Below are 20318 nucleotides of genomic sequence, written 5' to 3'. Positions count from 1 at the left end.
GTAGGCTAACACACACCAAAAATTAGCAAAATCGCCTAATTCCTATTGTGTCGCTAATAAAATGATCCTAAACCCCTCTAAAGCGCCGCCGGAGCTACTGGAGTCGTTCTCCAGGTCGTAACGGACTCTACTATAAAATAAATCAAGAAATTTCGACCCGGACCCCCGGTACCTAAAAATTCTGTCGGCTATCACACACGAAAAACTAGCAAAATTGCCTAATTCCTATTGCGTCGCCAATAAAATACTCCTAACCCCCTTTATTTCACCACCGGGGATACTGTAGTCGTTCCCCAGGTCGTTACAGATGCTACTTTGGAAGAAATCAAGAAAATTCGACCCCCAGACCCCTGGCACCTTAAAATTCAGTGGGCTAACACACATGAAAAACTGGCAAAATTGCCTTATTCCCATTGCGTCGCCAATAAAATGCTCCTAAATCCCTCTATAGCACCTCCGGGGCTACTGGAGTCATTCCCTAGGTCGTTACGAAGGCTAATATGGAAAAATCTAAGAAATTTTGACTCGGACCCCCGGCACGTAAAATATTCGTAGGCTAACACACACGAAAAAATGGCAAAATTACTTAATTCCCATTGCACTGCCAATAAAATGCTCCTAAACACCTCTAAAGCACCGTCGGGGCTATTGGAGTCGTTCCCCAAGTCGTTACGGATGCTACTGTGGAAGAATTCAAGAAAATTTGACCTGGACCCCCTTCACCTAAAAAATCTGTGGGCTAACACACAAGAAATACTGGCAAAATTACTTAATTCCTATTGCGCTGCCAATAAAATGCTCCTAAACCCCTCTATAGCGCCGCCGGGGCTACTGGAGTCGTTCCCCAGGTCGTTACGGACGCTACTATGGAAGAATAACAAACAATTCGACCCGAACCCCTGGAACCAAAAAAATCTGTGGGCTAACACACACGAAAAATTGGCAAAATGACCTAATTCCTATTGCATCACAAATAAAATGATCCTAAACCTCTCTAAAGCATCGCCGTGGCTACTGGAGTCATTCTCCAGGTCGTAACAGACGTTAATATAGAAGAATCCAAGAAAATTCGACACGGACCCCCAGCACCTAAAATATCTGTGGGCTAACATACACGAAAAACTAGCAAAATCTCTTAATTCCTACTGTATCGCCAATAAAATGATCCTAAGCCCCTCTAAAGCACCGCCGGGGCTACTGTAGTCGTTCCCCAGGACGTTACGGACGCTACTATGGAAAAATCCAAGAAATTTTGACCCGGACCCCCGGCACCTAAAAAATCTATGGGCTAACACACACGAAAAACTGGCAAAATCCCCTAATTCCTATTGCGTCGCTAATAAAATGCTCCTAAACCCCTCTATAGCAACTTCGGGGCTACTAGAGTCATTCCCCAGATCGTTACGGACGCTACTATGGAAGAATCCAAGAAAATTTGACCCGGACCCCCGGCACCTAAAATATCTATGGGCTAACACACACAAAAAAGTGGCAAAATTGCTTAATTCCTATTGCGCCGCAAATGAAATGCTCCTAAACCCCTCTAAAGCGCCGACGGGGCTACTAGAGTCGTTCCCAAGGTCGTTACGAATGCTACTATGGAAAAATCCAAGAAATTATGACCCGGACCCCCGGCGCCTAAAAAATCTGTGGGCTAACACACATGAAAAACTGGCAAAATCCCCTAATTCCTATTGCGTCGCTAATAAAATGCTCCTAAACCCCTCTATAGCACCTCCGGAGCTACTGGAGTCATTCCCCAGGTCGTTACGGACGCTACTATGGAAGAATCCAAGAAAATTTGACCCGGACCCCCAGCACCTAAAATATCCGTGGGCTAACACAAATGAAAAAGTGGCAAAATTGCTTAATTCCTATTGTGTCGCTAATAAAATGCTCCTAAACCCCTCTAAAGCGCCGCCGGGGCTACTGGAGTCGTTTCTCAGGTCGTTACGGATGCTATTATGGAAGAATTCAAGAAAATTTGACCCGTACCCCCCTTCACTTAAAAAATCCGTGGGCTAACACACACGAAAAACTGGCAAAATCGCCTAATTCTATTGCATCGCAAATAAAATGATCCTAAACCCCTCTAAAGCACCGTCGGAGCTACTGGAGTCGTTCTCCAGGTCGTAACGAATGCTACTTTGGAAGAAATCAAGAAAATTCGACCCGAACCCCCGGTACCTAAAAATTCTGTGGGCTAACACATACGAAAAACAGGCAAAATTGCCTAATTCCTATTGCGTCGCCAATAAAATGCTCTAAACCCCTCTATTGCACCACCGGGGCTACTGGAGTCATTACCCAGGTTGTTACGGACGCTAGTATGGTAGAAATCAAGAAAAATCGACCCAGACCCTCGGCATCTAAAAATTCGCGGGTTAACACACACAAAAAACTAGTAAAATCGCCTAATTCCTATTGCGTCGCCAATAAAATGCTCCTGAACCCCTCTAAAGTGCCGCCGGGGCTACTGGAGTCGTCCCTAGGATGTTAAGGATGCTACAATGGAAGAATCCAAGAAAATTTGACCCGAACCCCCGGCACCTAAAAAATCTGAGGGTTAACACACACGAAAAACTGGCTAAATCACGTAATTCCTATTGCGTCGCCAATAAAATGCTACTAAACACCTCTATAGCACCGCCGGGGCTACTAGAGTCGTTCCCCAGGTCGTTACGGATGCTACTATAAAAGAATCGAATAAAATTCGACCCAGACCCCTAGCACCTAAAAAATCCGTGTGCTAACACACACGAAAAACTGGCAAAATCGCCTAATTCCTATTGCATCGCCAATATAATGCTCTTAAGCCCCTCTAAAGCGCTGCCGGAGATACTATAGTCATTCTCCAGGTTGTTACGGACGCTACTAAAGGAAAATCCAAGAAATTTTGACCCGGACCCCCTTCACCTAAAAAATCTGTGGGCTAACACACAAGAAATACTGGCAAAATCGCCTAATTTCTATTGCGTCGCCAATAAAATGCTCCTAAACCCCTCTATAGCGCCGCTAGGGCTACTGGAGTCGTTCCCCAGGTCGTTACGGACACTACTATGGAAGAATACAAGAAAATTTGACCCGGACCCCCTGCACCTAAAATATCCGTGGTCTAACATATACGAAAAAATGGCAAAAATTGCTTAATTCCTATTGCGCCGCAAATGAAATACTCCTAAACCCCTCTAAAGCTCCGCCGGCGCTATTGGAGTCGTTCCCAAGGTCGTTACAGATGCTACTATGGAAAAATCCAAGAAAATATGACCCGGACCCACGGCGCCTAAAAGATCTGTGGGCTAACACACACGAAAAACTGGCAAAATCCCCTAATTCCTATTTCGTCGCCAATAAAATGCTCCTAAACCCCTCTATAGAACCTCCGGGGCTACTGGAGTCATTCCCCAGGTCGTTACGGACACTACTATTGATGAATCCAAGAAAATATGACCTGGACCCCCGGCACCTAAAATATCTGTGGGCTAATACATACGAAAAAGTGGCAAAATTGCTTAATTCCTATTGTGCCGCCAATAAAATGCTACTAAACCCCTCTAAAGCACCGTCGGGGCTACTAGAGTCGTTCCTCAAGTCGTTACGAATGCTACTATTGAAGAATTCAAGAAAATATGACCTGGACCCTCTTTACATAAAAAATCTGTGGGCTAACACACAAGAAATATTGGCAAAATCGCCTAATTCCTATTGCGTCGCCAATAAAATGCTCCTAAACCCCTCTATAGCACCGTCGGGGCTACTGGAGTCGTTCATCAGGTCATTACAGACACTACTATGGAAAAATACAAGAATATTCGACTCGTACCCCCGGTATCTAAAAAATCCGTGGGCTAACACACACGAAAAATTAGCAAAATTGTCTAATTCCTATTGCATCGCAAATAAAATAATCCTTAACCCCTCTAAAGCGTCGCCGGGGCTACTGGAGTCGTTCTCCATGGCGTAACGGATGTTAATATGGAAGAATCCAAGAAAATTCGACCCGGACCCCCGGCACCTAAAAATCCGTGGGCTAACACATACGAAAAACTAGCAAAATCGCATAATTCCTACTGCGTCGCATATAAAATGCTCCTAAGCCCCTCTAAAGCGCCGTCGAGGCTACTGTAGTCGTGTACAAGTCGTGACAGATGCTACTATTGAAGAAATCAAGAAAACTCGACCCGTACCTGCGGTACCTAAAAATTCTGTGTGCTAACACACACGAAAAAAGGCAAAATTGCCTGTTTCCTATTGCGTTGCTAATAAAATGCTCCTAAATCCCTCTATTGCACCGCCGCGGCTACTAGAATCGTTCCCCAGGTCGTTACGGACGCTACTGTGGAAGAAATCAAGAAAATTCGACCCATACCCCCGACACCTAAAAATTTATGGGTTAACACACACAAAAAACTGGCAAAATCGCCTAATTCCTATTGCGTTGCCAATAAAATGCTCCTGAACCTCTCTAAAGTGCCACTGGGGCTACTGGAGTCTTTCCCTAGGTCGTTACGAACGCTACAATGGAAGAATCCAAGAAAATTTGACCCAAAACCCTGGCACCTAAAAAATCCGAGGGTTAACACACACGAAAAAACTGGCAAAATCCTCTAATTCCTATTATGTCGCCAATAAAATGCTCCTAAACCCCTCTATAGCACCTCCGGGGCTACTGGAGTCATTCCTCAGGTCGTTACGGATGCTACTATGGAAGAATCCAAGAAAATTTGACCCGGACCCCCGGTACCTAAAATATCCGTGGGCTAACACAAAAGAAATACTGGCAAAATCGCCTAATTCCTATTGCGTCGCCGATAAAATGCTCCTAAACCCCTCTATAGCACCGCCGGGGTTACTGGAGTCATTCCCCAGGTCGTTACGGACACTACTAAGGAAGAATACAATAACATTCGACTCGGACCCCCGGTACCTAAAAAATCTGTGGGCTAACACACACGAACACTGGCAAAATCACCTAATTCCTATTGCGCCACAAATAAAATGATCCTAAACCCCTCTAAAGCGCCGCCGGGGCTACTAGAGTCGTTCTCCATGGAGTAACGGACGCTAATATGGAAGAAGCCAAGAAAATTCGACCCAGAACCCCCGGCACCTAAAAATCTGTGGGCTAACACACACGAAAAACTAGCAAAATCGCCTAATTCCTACTGCGTCGCATATAAAATGCTCCTAAGCCCCTCTAAAGCGCCGTCGAGGCTACTGTAGTCGTTCCCCAGGTCGTTGCGGACGCTACTATGGAAAAAACCAAGAAATTTTGACCCAGACCTCTGGCACCTAAAAATTATGTGGGCTAACACACACGAAAAACTAGCAAAATCCCCTAATTCCTATTGCGTCGCCAATAAAATGCTCCTAAACCCCTCTATAGCAACTCCGGGGCTACTGGAGTAATTCCCTAGGTCGTTACAGATGCTAATATGGAAGAATCTAAAAAAATGTGACCCGGACCCCCGGCACCTAAAATATCCGTGGGCTAACACACACGAAAAAGTGGCAAAATTACTTAATTCCTATTGTGTCGCAAATGAAATGCCCCCAAACCCCTCTAAAGCGCCACTAGGGCTACTAGAGTCATTACCCAGGTCGTTACAGATGCTACTATGGAAACATCCAAGAAAATTTGACCCAGACCCCCCGCGCCTAAAACATCTATGGGCTAACACACGAAAAACTAGCAAGATCCCTTAATTCCTATTGCATCGCCAATAAAATGCTCCTAAACCTCTCTGTAGCACCTCCGGGGCTACTGGAGTCATTCCACAGGTCGTTACGGACGCTACTATAGAAGAATCCAAGAAAATTTGACCTGGACCCCCGGCACCTAAAATATCCGTGGGCTAACACACACCAAAAACAGGAAAAATTGCTTAATTCCTATTGTACCGCCAATAAAATGCTCCTAAACCCCTCTAAAGTGCCGTCGAGGCTACTGAAGTCGTTCCTCAGGTCTTTACGGATGCTACTATGGAATAATTCAAGAAACTTTTACCCGAACCCCCTTGACCTAAAAAATCTGTGGGCTAACACACAAGAGAATACTGGCAAAATCCCCTAATTCCTATCGCGTCGCCAATAAAATGATCCTAAACCCTTCTAAAGCGCCACCGGAGCTTCTGGAGTCGTTCTCCAGGTCGCAACGGACTCTACTATGGAAGAAATCAAGAAAATTCGACCCGAACCCCCAGTACCTAAAAATTCTGTAGGCTAACATATACGAAAAACTAGCAAAATCACCCAATAAAAATGCTCCTAAACCCCTCTATTGCACCGCCGGGGCTACTGGAGTCGTTCCCCAGGTCGTTACGGACGCCACTATGGAGGAAATCAAGAAAAATCGACCCAGACCCCTGGCACCTAAAAATTCGTGGGTTAACACATACGAAAAACTAGCAAAATCGCCTAATTCCTATTGCGTCGCCAATAAAATGCTCCTAAACCCGTCTATAGTGCCGCCGGGGCTACTAGAGTCGTTTCCGAGGTCGTTACGGATGCTACTATGGAAGAATAACAGAAAATTTGACTCGGACCCTTGGCACCAAAAAAATCCGTGGGCTAACACACACGAAAAACTGGCAAAATCGCCTATTTCCTATTGTGTCGCAAATAAAATGATCCTAAACCCCTCTAAAGCGCCGCTGGGGCTACTGGAGTCATTCCCCAAGTCGTTACGGACGCAACTATGGAAGAAATCAAGAAAATTCGACCCACACCCCCGGCATCTAAAAATTCAGTGGGCTAACACACACGAAAAACTGGCAAAATACCCTAATTCCCATTGCGTCGCTAATAAAATGCTCCTAAACCCCTCTATAGCACCGCCGGGGCTACTGGAGTCTTTCCCTAGGTCGTTATGGACGCTACTATGGAAGAATCCAAGAAATTTTAACCCGAACCCCCGGCACATAAAAAATCTATGGGTTAACACACACGAAAAACTGGCAAAATTGCCTAATTCCTATTACATCGCCAATAAAATGCTCCTAAATCCCTCTATAGCACCACTGGGGCTACTGGAGTCATTCCTCAGGTCGTTACGGACGCTACTATGGAAGAATCCAAGAAAATTCGACCCAGACCCCCGGCACCTAAAAAATCCGTGGGCTAACACACACGAAAAACAGGCAAAATCGCCTAATTCCTATTGTGTCTCCAATAAAATACTCCTATACCCCTCTAAAGCACCGTCGGGGCTACTGGAGTCGTTCTCCTAGTCGTTACGGACTCTACTATGTAAGAATCCAAGAAAATTTGAGCCAGACCCCCGGCACCTAAAATATCTGTGGGCTAACACACACGAAAAAGTGGCAAAATTGCTTAATTGCTATTGCGCCGCCAATAAAATGCTCCTAAACCCCTCTAAAGCTCCGTCGGGGCTACTGGAGTCGTTCCCAGGTCTTTACGGATGCTACTATGGAAGAATTCAAGGAAATTTGACCCGGACCCCCTTAAACTACAAAATCTATGGGCTAACACACAAGAAATACTGGTAAAATCACCTAATTAATATTGCGTCGCCAATACAATGCTCCTAAACCCCTCTATTGCGCCGCCGAGGCTACTGGAGTCGTTCCTCATATCATTACGGACATTACTATGGAAGAATACAAGAAATGTTGACTCAGACCCCCGACACCTAAAAAATCCGTGGGCTAACAGACACAAAAAACTGGCAAAATCGCGTAATTCCTATTGCGTCGCAAATAAAATGATCCTAAACCCCTATAAAGCACCGCCGGGGCTACTAGAGTCGTTCTACAAGTCGTAACGGATGCTACTATGGAAGAAATCAAGAAAATTCGACCCGGACCTCCGGTACCTAAAAGTTCTGTCGGCTAACACACACGAAAAACTGGCAAAATTGCGTAATTCCTATTGCGATGCCAATAAAATACTCCTAACCCCCTCTATTGCACCGCCGGGGCTATTGTAGTCGTTCCCAGGTCATTACGAACGCTACTATAGAAGAAATCAAGAAAATTTGACCCAGACCCCTGGCACCTAAAAATTCAGTAGGCTAACACACAAGAAAAACTGGCAAAATCGCCTAATTCCCATTGCATCGCCATTAGAATGCTCCTAAACCCCTCTATAGCACCTCCGGGGCTACTGGAGTCTTTCCCCAGATCGATACGGGTGCTACTACGGAAGAATCAAAGAAAACTCGACACGGACCCCTGGAACGTAAACAATCTGTGGGCTAACACACATGAAAAACTAGAAAAATTACCTAATTCCTATTGTGTCTCCAATAAAATGCTCCTATACCCCTCTAAATTGCCGCCGGGGTTACTAGAGTCGTTCCTCAAGTCGTTATGGACGCTACTATGGAAGAATCTAAGAATATTTGACCCGGACCCCCAGCACCTAAAAAATCCGTGGGCTAACACACACGAAAAACAGGCAAAATCTCCTAATTCCTATTGCGTCGCCAATAAAATGCTCCTAAACCCCTCTATAGCACCGTCGGGGCTACTAGAGTCGTTCTCTAGGTCGTTACGGACGCTACTATGGAAGAAATCAAGAAAATTCAACCCGCATCCCCGGAACCTAAAAAATTCGTGGGCTCACGCACAAAAAATTGGCAAAATCTCCTAATTCCTATTGCGTCGCCAATAAAATGCTCCTAAACCCCTCTATAGCACTGTCGGGGCTACTGGAGTCGTTCTCTAGGTCATTACGGACGCTACTATGGAAGAATCCAAGAAATATTTTTCCCGGATCCCCGGCACCTAAAAAATCTGTGGGTTAACACATACGAAAAACTAGAAAAATTACTTAATTCCTATTGCGCCGCCAATAAAATGCTCCTAAACCCCTCTAAAGCACCGTCGGGGCTACTAGAGTCGTTCCCCAGGTCGTTACGGACGCTACTATGGAAAAATACAAGAATCTTTGACCCAGACCCCCGGCACCTAAAAACTCTGTGGGCTAACACATACGAAAAACTAGCAAAATCCCCTAATTCCTATTGCGTCGCCAATAAAATGCTTCTAAATCCCTCTATATCACCTCCGGGGCTACTGGAGTCATTCCCCAGGTCGTTACGAATGCTACTACGGAAGAATCCAAGAAAATTTGACCCGGACCCCCGGCACCTAAAATATTCGTGGGCTAACACATACGAAAAAGTGGTAAAATTACTTAATTCCTATTGCGCTGCTAATAAAATGCTCCTAAACCCCTCTAACGCACCGCCGGGGCTACTGGAGTCATTCTCCAAGTCGTTACGGATGCTACTGTGGAAAAATCCAAGAAAATTTGACCCAGACCCCCGGCACCTAAAAAATCTGTGGCTAACACACAAGAAATACTGGCAAAATCGCCTAATTCCTATTGCGTCGCCAATAAAATGCTCCTAAACCCCTATATAGCGCCGCTGGGGCTACTGGAGTCGTTCCCCAGGTCGTTACGGATGCTACTATAGAAGAATAACAGAAAATTCGACCCGAACCCCCGGCACCAAATAAATTTGTGGGCTAACACACATGAAAAACTGCCAAAATCGCGTAATTCCTAATGCGCCGCCAATAAAATGATCCTAAACCCCTCTATAGCGTCTCTGGGGCTACTAGAGTCATTCCCTAGGTCGTTACGGAAGCTACTATGGAAGAATCCAAGAAAATTTGACCCGGACCCCCGGCACCTAAAATATCCGTGGGCGTTCTGCTTTCAAATGCCCTTTTTTGAATTAGAACCCAGCCGTATAATCAAAATAGGATCGATTGGCCTGAACCCTACTTCTCTTTCACTGTTTGGGTTATCCTAAAGCTGCTAACCTGTCCCCTTCGACTGAACGACGGAATTCTTTCACCGCGCTCTACTTCCTTAGGGGGATAAGAAGGATGGCCAGTCCTCTCTCCTTCGGGCCCTTTTTTTCGATAAGGGGAGGCTATTCTTGAAAAGAATAGGTATGTTCAACTAGTTATTTGAACTATTCAATAAGAATAGGGATTTTCAATGCTAGAAATACCCTCTATCTTAACTGGATCACGACTCATAGAATCTATTCCTACTTGGAGGTTGAGCTAGACCACCTTTGGTCGAGAAGTCAACTAACTTATACTGCTTTCCACACCCCGCCCCGTAGAGGGAAATTTACCGGTGAATGCGGTGCACACACACGAAAAAGTGGCAAAATTGCTTAATTCCTATTGCGCCGCCAATAAAATACTCCTAAACCCCTCTAAACCACCGTTGGAGCTACTAGAGTTGTTCCCCAGGTCGTTACGGATGCTACTATGGAAGACTTCAAGGAAATTTGACCCGGACCCCCTTCACCTAAAAAATCTATGGGCTAACACACAAGAAATAATTGTAAAATCACCTAATTAATATTGCATCACCAATAAAATGCTCCTAAACCCCTCTATAGCATCGCCGGGGCTACTGGAGTCGTTCCCCAGATCGTTACGGACGCTACTATGGAAGAATACAAGAAATTTTGACTCGGACCCCCGACACCTAAAATATCCGTGGGCTAAGACACACGAAAAACTGGCAAATTCGCGTAATTCCTATTGCGTCGGAAATAAAAGACTCCTAAACCCCTCTAAAGCACCGCCGGACCTATTGGAGTCATTCTCCAGGTCGTAATGGACTCTACTATAAAATAAATCAAGAAAATTTGACTCGGATCCCCGGTACCTAAAAATTCTATCGGCTAACAAACACAAAAAACTAGCAAAATTGCCTAATTCCTATTGCGTCGCCAATAAAATACTCCTAACCCCCTCTATTTCACCGCCGAGGCTACTGTAGTCGTTCCCTAGGTCGTTACGGATGCTACTTTGGAAGAAATCAAGAAAATTCGACCCAGACTCCTGGCACCTTAAAATTCAGTGGGCTAACACACACGAAAAACTGGCAAAATTGCCTAATTCCCATTGCATCGCCAATAAAATGCTCCTAAATCCCTCTATAGCACCTCTGGGGCTACTAGAGTCATTCCCCAGGTCGTTACGAAGGCTACTATGGAAGAATCCAAGAAATTTTGACCCGGACCCCCGGCACCTAAAATTTTCGTAGGCTAACACACACAAAAAAGTGGCAAAATTACTTAATTCCTATTGCGCTACCAATAAAATGCTCCTAAACCCCTCTAAAGCGCCGTCGGGGCTACTGGAGTTGTTCCCCAAGTCGTTACGGATGTTACTGTGGAAGAATTCAAGAAAATTTGACCCGGACCCCCTTCACCTAAAAAATCTGTGGGCTAACACACAAGAAATACTGGCAAAATCGCCTAATTCCTATTTCGTCGCCAATAAAATGATCCTAAACCCCTCTAAAGCGCCGCCGGAGCTATTGGAGTCGTTCTCCAGGTCGCAACGGACGCTACTATGGAAGAAATCAAGAAAATTCGACCCGAACCCCCGGTACCTAAAAATTCTGTAGGCTAACATATATGAAAAACTGGCAAAATCACCCAATAAAAATACTCCTAACCCCTTCTATTTCACTGCCGGGGATACTGTAGTCGTTCCCCAAGTCGTTACGGACGCTACTTTGGAAGAAATCAAGAAAATTCGACCCAGACCCCTGGCACCTTAAAATTCAGTGGGCTAACACACACGAAAAACTGGCAAAATCGCCTAATTCCCATTGCATCGCCAATAAAATGCTCCTAAATCCATCTATAGCACCACCGGGGCTACTGGAGTCTTTCCCTAGGTCGTTACGGGCGCTACTATTGAAGAATCCAAGAAAATTCGACATGGACCCCTGGCACGTAAAAGATCTGTGGCTAACACACACGAAAAACTGGAAAAATTATCTAATTACTATTGTGTCTCTAATAAAATGATCCTAAACCCCTCTAAAGCACCGCCGGGGCTACTGGAGTCATTCCCCAGCTCGTTACGGACGCTACTATGGAAGAATCCAAGAAAATTCGACCCGGACCCCAGGCACCTAAAAAATCCGTGGGCTAACACACACGAAAAACTAGCAAAATCGCCTAATTCCTATTGCATCTCTAATAAAATACTCCTATACCCCTCTAAAGTGCCGTCGGGGCTACTAGAGTCATTCCCCAGGTCGTTACGGACGCTACTATGGAAGAATACAAGAAACGTTTCCCGGACCCCCGGCACCTAAAACATCTGTGGGCTAACACACACGAAAAACTGGCAAAATATCCTAATTCCTATTGCGTCGCCAATAAAATGCTCTTAAACCCCTCTATAGCACCGTTGGGGCTACTGGAGTCGTTCTCTAGGTCGTTACGGACGCTACTATGGAAGAAATCAAGAAAATTTGATCCGCACCCCCGGCACCTAAAAAATCCCTAGACTAACACACATGAAAAACTGGCAAAATCGCCTAATTTCTATTGCATCACCAATAAAATACTCATAAACCCCTCTAAAGCGTCGTCAAGGATACTGGAGTCGTTCCCTAGGTCATTACGGACGCTACTATTGAAACATCCAAGAAAATTTGACCTGGACCCCCAGCACCTAAAATATCTGTGGGCTAATACATACGAAAAAGTGGCAAAATTGCTTAATTCCTATTGTGCCGCCAATAAAATGCTCCTAAACCCCTCTAAAGCTCCGCCGGGGATACTGGAGTCATTCCCAGGTCGTTACGGATGCTACTATGGAAGAATTCAAGGAAATTTGACACGGACCCCCTTCACCTAAAAATTCTACGGGCTCACACATAAGAAATACTGGTAAAATCGCATAATTCCTATTGCGCCGCCAATAAAATGCTCCTAAACCCCTCTAAAGCATCGTCGGGGCTACTGGAGTCGTTCCCCAGATTGTTACGGACGCTACTATGGAAGAATACAAGAAATATTGACTCGGACCCCCGACACCTAAAAAATTCGTGGGCTAACACACACGAAAAACTGGCAAAATCGCGTAATTCCTATTGCGTTGCAAATAAAATGATCCTAAACCCCTCTAAAGCACCGTTGGGGCTACTGGAGTCGTTCTCAAGGTCGTTACGGATGCTACTATGGAAGAAATCAAGAAAGTTCGACCCGCACCCCCGGCACCTAAACAATCCGTGGGCTAACACATACGAAAAACTGGCAAAATCGCCTCATTTCTATTGCGTCGTCAATAAAATGCTCCTATACCCCTCTAAAGCGTCGTCGGGGCTAGTGGAGTCACTTTCCAGGTTGTTACAGATGCTACTATGCAAGAATCCAAGAAAATTTGACCCATACCCACGGTATCTAAAATATCCGTGGGCTAACACACACGAAAAAGTGGCAAAATTACTTAATTCCTATTGCGCTGCCAATAAAATACTCCTAAACCCCTCTAAAGCGCCGCCGGGGCTAGTGGAGTCGATCCCAGAGTCGTTATGGATGCTACGATGGAAGAATTCAAGAAAATTTAACCCGGACCCCCTTCACCTAAAAATTCTGTGGGCTAACACACAAGAAATACTGGCAAAATAGCCTAAATCCTATTGCGTCGCCAATAAAATGCTCCTAAACACCTCTATAACACCGCCGAGGCTACTGGAGTCGTTCCCCAGGTTGTTACGGATGCTACTATAGAAGAATAACAGAAAATTCAACTCGGACCCCTGGCACCAAGAAAATCCGTTGGCTAACACACACGAAAAACTGGCAAAATCGCGTAATTCCTATTGCGTCGCAAATAAAATGATCCTAAACCCCTATAAAGCCCTGCCGGGGCTACTGGAGTCATTCACCAGGTCGTTACGGACGCTACTCTGGAATAAATCAAGAAAATTTGGCACAGACCCCCGGCATCTAAAAATTCAGGGGGCTAACACACACGAAAAACTGGCAAAATCGCCTAATTCCCATTGCATCGCCAATAAAATGCTCCTAAACCCTTCTATAGCACCGCTAGGGCTATTGGAGTCTTTTCCCAGGTCGTTATGGACGCTACTATGAAAAAATCCAATAAAATTTGACCCGAACCCCCGGCACCTAAAAAATCCGTGGGTTAACACACACGAAAAACTGGCAAAATCGTCTAATTCCTATTACGTCGCCAATAAAATGCTCCTAAACCCTTCTAAAGCACCGTCGTGGCTACTGGAGTCGTTCCCTAGGTCGTTACGGATGTTACTAAGGAAGAATTCAAAGAAATTGGACCCGGACCCCCTTCACCTAAAAAACTTGTGGGCTAACACACAAGAAATACTGGCAAAATCGCCTAATTAATATTGCGTTGCCAATAAAATGCTCCTAAACCCCTCTATAGCGCCGCTGGGGCTACTGGAGTAGTTCCCCAGGTCGTTACGGACGCTATTACAGAAGAATACAAGAAAATTTGACTCGGACCCCCGGCACCTAAAATATCCGTGGGCTAACACACACGAAAAACTGTAAAAATTGCGTAATTCCTATTGCGTTGCAAATAAAATGATCCTAAATACCTCTAAAGCGCCGCCGGGGCTACTAGAGTCGTTCTCCAGGTCGTAACGGATGCTACTATGGAAAAAATCAAGAAAATTCGACCCGAACCCCTGGTACCTAAGAGTTCTGTCGGCTAACACACACGAAAAACTGGCAAAATTGCCTAATTCCTATTGCGTCGCCAATAAAATGGTCCTAACCCCCTCTATTGTACCGTCGGGGCTACTGAAGTCGTTCCCTAGGTCGTTACGGACGCTACTATAGAAGAAATCACGAAAATGCAACCCAGACCCCTGGCACCTAAACATTCAGTGGGCTAACACACACGAAAAATTGGCAAAATCGCCTAATTCCCATTGCGTCGCCAATAAAATGCTCCTAAACCCCTCTATAGCACCGTTGGGGCTACTGGAGTCTTTCCTCAGGTCATTACGGGCGCTAGTATGGAAGAATCCAAGAAAATTCGACACGGACCCCTAGCACCTAAAAAATCCGTAGGCTAACACACATGAAAAACAGGCAAAATCGCCTAATTTCTATTGCGTCTCAAATAAAATGCTCCTATACCCCTCTAAAGCACCATCGGGGCTAGTGGAGTCGTTCCCCAGGTCGTTAGAGATGCTACTATGGAAGGATGCAAGAAACGTTGACCTAGACCCCCGACACCTAAAAATTTTGTGGGCTAACACACAAGAAAAACTGGCAAAATCTCCTAATTCCTATTGCGTCACCACTAAAATGCTCCTAAGTCCCTCTATAGCACCGTCGGGGCTACTGGAGTCATTCCCCAGGTCGTTACGGATGCTACTATGCAAGAATCCAAGAAAATTCGACCCAGACCCCCGGTATCTAAAATATCTATCGGCTAACACACACGAAAAAGTGGCAAAATTGCCTAATTCCTATTGCGCCACCAATAAAATGCTTCTAAACCCCTCTATAGAGTCGTCGAGGCTACTGGAGTCGTTCCCAAAGTTGTTACGGATGCTACAATGGAAGAATCCAATAAATTTAGACACGGCCCCACGGAACGTAAAAACTCTGTGGGCTAACTCACACGAAAAACTTGCAAAATCGCCTAATTCCTATTGCGTCGCCAATAAAATGCTCTTGAACCCCTCCAAAGCGCCGCCAGGGCTACTGGAGTCGTTCCCTAGGTCGTTACGGATGCTATTATGGAATAATCCAAGAAAATTTGACCCGAACCCCTGGCACCTAAAAAATCTGTGGGTTAACACACACGAAAAATTGGCAAAATCGCGTAATTCCTTTTGCGTCACTAATAAAATGCTCCTAAATCCCTCTATAGAGCCGTCGGGGCTACTAGAGTCATTCCCCGGGTCGTTACGGATGCTACAATGGAAGAATCGAAGAAATTTAGACACGGCCCCCCGGAACGTAAAAAATCAGTGGGCTAACTCACACGAAAAACTTGCAAAATCGCCTAATTCCTATTGCGTCGCCAATAAAATGCTCCTGAACCCCTCCAAAGCGCCGTCGGGTCTATTGGAGTCGTTCCCTAGGTCGTTACGGATGCTACTATGGAATAATCCAAGAAACTTTGACCCGAACCCCTGGCACCTAAAAAATCCGTGAGTTAACACACACGAAAAATTGGCAAAATTGCCTAATTCCTATTGCGTCACCAACAAAATGCTCCTAAATCCCTCTATAGAGCCGTCGGGCCCACTAGACTCATTCCCCAGGTTGTTACGGATGCTATACTGGAAGAATCCAAGAAATTTAGACACAGCCCCCCGGAACGTAAAAAATCTGTGGGCTAACTCACATGAAAAACTTGCAAAATTGCCCAATTCCTATTGCGTTGCCAATAAAATACTCCTGAACCACTCCAAAACACCGCCGGGGCTACTAGAGTCGTTCCCCAAGTCGTTACAGACGCTACTATAGAAGAATCCAAGAAAATTTGACCCGGACCCCCGACACCTAAAATATCCGTGGGCTAACACACACGAAAAAGTGGCAAAATTACTTAATTCCTATTTTGCTGCCAATAAAATGCTCCTAAACCCCTCTAAAGCACCGTCGGGGCTATTGAAGTCGTTTCCCAAGTCGTTACGAATGCTATTATGGACGAATTCAAGAAAATATGACCCGTACCCTCTTAATGAAATAATACAAGTCTTTATATAGACTTAAAGAGATAATGAGAATCCAAAAGGCCTTCTTCTGATTGGCAGTTGAGGATTGCCTTATCTTTGAGAGGGGTCCATTGATTGGTGGACGTCTTTCTTCATGGGTCCACTTCTTTTTGAGTGGTCAAAAGCTTGTCGGGAGCCTGCTCTTCTTTTCCGAATAAGTTAAATAACTTTCGGTGTAGTGGGGTTTGTTTTTGATTAAATCAAAAGATATTCCATCTCTTTTAGAGACTCATCTTTTCTTCCATAATAATTCCGATACTTTGTATCTCTATTTGGAAGACTAATTATTCTGTGTTTTAAAACACTCAATTAGGATTTTAATCAAATGGGTTTAGGTAGGCCCTGGCAATTCCTTTGGGATTTAACATATCTCCATTGTCGTCACTTTGAGAAGAGGCTTCTTCAAGAAGCTGAAGAACTTCATCTTCATTGCTGTTTTCTAATTCTGACAGAGCTTTTTCCAGTCTTTTCTTTAGGTCACTCTTTGGTGATTTATGAATAATAGGAGAACTTCTCAAGGAAGTTGATTGAGTTTCTTTAGGGGCAGGGGACCATCCTTTGATAAGGATCTCTTTGGACAGATATTTGATTCTTTCGAATTCACTGATTTTAAAAGTCCAGCTTAAAATATAAGAAATTCTTTTTTGAATAAAGTATTTACACAATTGAATGTGTTCAGGTAAAGTAGAAATACCTTGGTCAATTTGGAATTGACTGAATTTTTCTGAAAATAATTTTGGAAGAGTTTGGTGATTTCCTCCAAAACATTGCCACCATTCATAAAACCATCTGGGAATGACAGATCTGGCTAATTCTGGGCTGTATTTTACGAACCAAGTATGGGACGAAGGTCGTAGATACATAAAGTTAAACCAGGCTTGTTTATAGTCCCACCAGTTATAAGTTTGTGGCCTATGTTCTCTGGAAAAATTGATAGGGGTATGTAAATGGTCTACCTGCCATTCAAAAGGAGTTAAAATTTTCTTAATGGTGAATTTAGAATAGGCTATGCTATCCGGATTATTTTTGTCCGCTAATTCATGTTCTATCTCAATAGATCCAGTGTCTACTAAGATGAACTCATAGAATAGTCTAGTCTTGAGAGGACTTTCAGTATCCACGTAATTCCTATTTGTATATAGGGGTTTTAAGAGATGTTTGATCTCAAAGTTCTCGTACTCCTTATCTAGGGCCAAGATTGGGATAACCTGCAAAGAAATAAGATTGAATTTTTCTTTTTCTTTAGTTTTGGAAGGAGAAGCGGTTGGGGTTACTGCTTCAGCAAAACTCTCAGGAGTTTTCATTGTATAACTGTCTTTGGTTTGTGTTTGGGAAAATCTTTGTTTTCCTGAAGGAGAGGTGGAGTTTGGCTCTGTAGTTTGAGCAAAGGGTTTCTTCATAACAAGGATGTTTGAAGATGTGCTTGGAGGTAATGGAGGGAATACAGAAGGATTTATAGGTGGTAGTTGGGCCAAGGCTGAGTAACGGTTGGAAGAACCTGTAATTTCAGGTCTGATGTTAAAAGGTTTAGCTGTAGTAGCTTTAGATGCTACTTCTTTGCCTTTGAATGGCCCTTTTGTTACTGGTGCTCCAGGCCTCATGGTTTTCCCTGCAAAAACTCCCTAGTTAGAAAATCTGGAAGAGAATTATCTTCTCCTTTAAGATATTCAATTTGGAAATCAAAGCTAGATAGTAGTGCTTGCCACCTAGCGAAAATTTGTTTTGAAACAAGATTTTTAACATCCTTTTGCAGAATATCTTTAGCGGATTTGCAATCTACTCTAAGTAAAAATTCCTTATTAATAAGGTCGTCTTGAAATTTGGTAATGCATAGAACTATAGCCAAGACTTCCTTTTTTACAGTACTATAATTAACCTGTGCGGAATTCCAGATTCCAGAAGTATATCTAACTAATTGCTCAGATGTTTTGGGGGACTTTCTTTGTTTAAGAATTCCTCCATAACCTTTATCTGAGGCATCAGTTTCTACAATCATAAAATAGCTAGGATTGGGGATTCCTAAACATGGAAGAGTTTTAACTATTTCTTTTATTTTTATAATAGCAGAGGTTTGATCTTTGCTCCAAGGTACTGGATCCTTTTTTAACCTATCATACAAAGGCTTACAGATATGTCTAACTTTAGGGATAAAGTCAGCAATATAATTAAGGCTTCCAAGGAATCTTTGTAATTGAGTTTTATCCGTGATAATATCAGGGAATTTGTTGGAGAACTCGATGGCTCTACAGATAGGTTTATACGTACCTTGATATAGATCATGACCAAGAAATCTAATCTTTGTTTGAAAAAGTTTAATCTTTTTAGCACTAATAACGAGACCATTATTCTTGATAATATTATAAAAAATGTTAAGATGTTTGAAGTGAGAATCAATGTCCTCAGAAAAGATTAATACATCATCTATATACACAATAGATATATGACTGATATGATTAAATATGGAATTCATGATATTTTGAAATTCTGAAGGGGCATTCTTTAAACCGAAGGGCATCACATTCCATTCATATTGTCCAAAGGGGACATTGAAGGCAGTTTTGTATTTATCTTTTTCAGCAATCTGAATTTGCCAAAATCCTGATTTCATATCAAACTTACTGTAAATATTAGCTTTGTAAGTTCTTTTCAAAAGATCTCTTTTGTTAGGAATAGGATACCTGATCCATTTTAAAGCTGTGTTAAGAGGTTTGTAGTTGATGACTAACCTGGGAGATCCTCTTTCTTTCTCAGCTGCATTATTAACATAAAAGGCTGAACAGCTCCAAGGAGATTTAGAAGGTCTAATAATTTTATTAGCCAGTAGAGTATTTATTTCTTTTTTACAAATTTCCATCAATTCATGGTTCATTTGTATTGGCCTGGCTTTCGTAGAAATGGTCTTTTCATTGAAACCATCAATATAAGGAAGTTCAATCATGTGGGATTTTCTGTCCCAAAAAGTATTTGGAAAATCTGAACAAATTTCCTTTTCAAAAGTTTTTTGTAGATTGGTAATTTTAGTAACCATTCCCGGGGTTTTTAAAATTTGCTCAATTTGCTTAATTTTTATATCTTCTTTAAGAAAACAAATCTGCTGAGAAATAAGATTTATTTTAAAAGCTGTTTGTTTGTGAAGAAGTTTACTTTCTTCTTGAGAAAGGGTTTTGACGAAAGGAAATGCAATTTCTTTTCCCAAAATTTTTGTCCGTATGGCATCAAAATCTGAAAGATATGGTTTGATTTGAGTAATAAAAGGTATTCCCAAAATAATATCTTCATTAATGTTTTTTGTAATGACAAAATCATTAGAAAGACAAATACCATTATTGCAAATATGGGCATCAGAGAGTTTGTAATTAATTAAGATACGCTCACCTGTGGCGCTGTATAATTTTGTAGTTCCCTTAGTAAGGTATTTTGTAGGTATCAATCCTTCAACAATGCAGTTTCTATCAGCACCACTGTCTAACAAAGCAATTTTGTTAAGAACAAAATTATTGTTTATAACAAGCTTTACTAATATATGAGAACTCTGAGGTCTTATTTTAGTAATAGCTTTTAGACCCGCGTCTGATTTACCTGTCTCAGTTTTACCAGTGTCAGAATCAATTCTGAGGGGTTCTGTTTCTGAATCAGAATCAGTGTCTTCTGTGAGGATGGCTTTTGAAGGTCTCTCTTGGCTGGTTGACTCTTTTTGAAGCTGGTTAGAGAGATTGTCAATTTCTATTTTGTGAAGTCTTGCTTTGACTTCTCTGATTTCATTTTTGAGTATTTTCACTTCTCCTCTT

The 20318-nt window shown here is 43.1% G+C and overlaps 1 protein-coding gene across 1 annotated transcript in view; it reads right to left on the bottom strand.

The window, feature by feature from the left end:
* Positions 1-12703, bottom strand: part of LOC129891864 (G-type lectin S-receptor-like serine/threonine-protein kinase SD2-5) — a 138611-nt gene extending 125908 nt beyond the window's left edge. Inside the window, exon 1 of the mRNA XM_055967339.1 lies at positions 12690-12703. Coding sequence (XP_055823314.1) covers positions 12690-12703 — 14 coding nt within the window. The remainder of the gene's footprint in view (positions 1-12689) is intronic.
* Positions 12704-20318: the final 7615 nt, after the last annotated feature.

This window comes from Solanum dulcamara, chromosome 6 (genome assembly GCF_947179165.1).
Source record: "Solanum dulcamara chromosome 6, daSolDulc1.2, whole genome shotgun sequence".
NCBI classification, from domain to species: Eukaryota; Viridiplantae; Streptophyta; class Magnoliopsida; order Solanales; family Solanaceae; genus Solanum; species Solanum dulcamara.
This window is presented reverse-complemented; position numbering and strand designations above follow the sequence as displayed.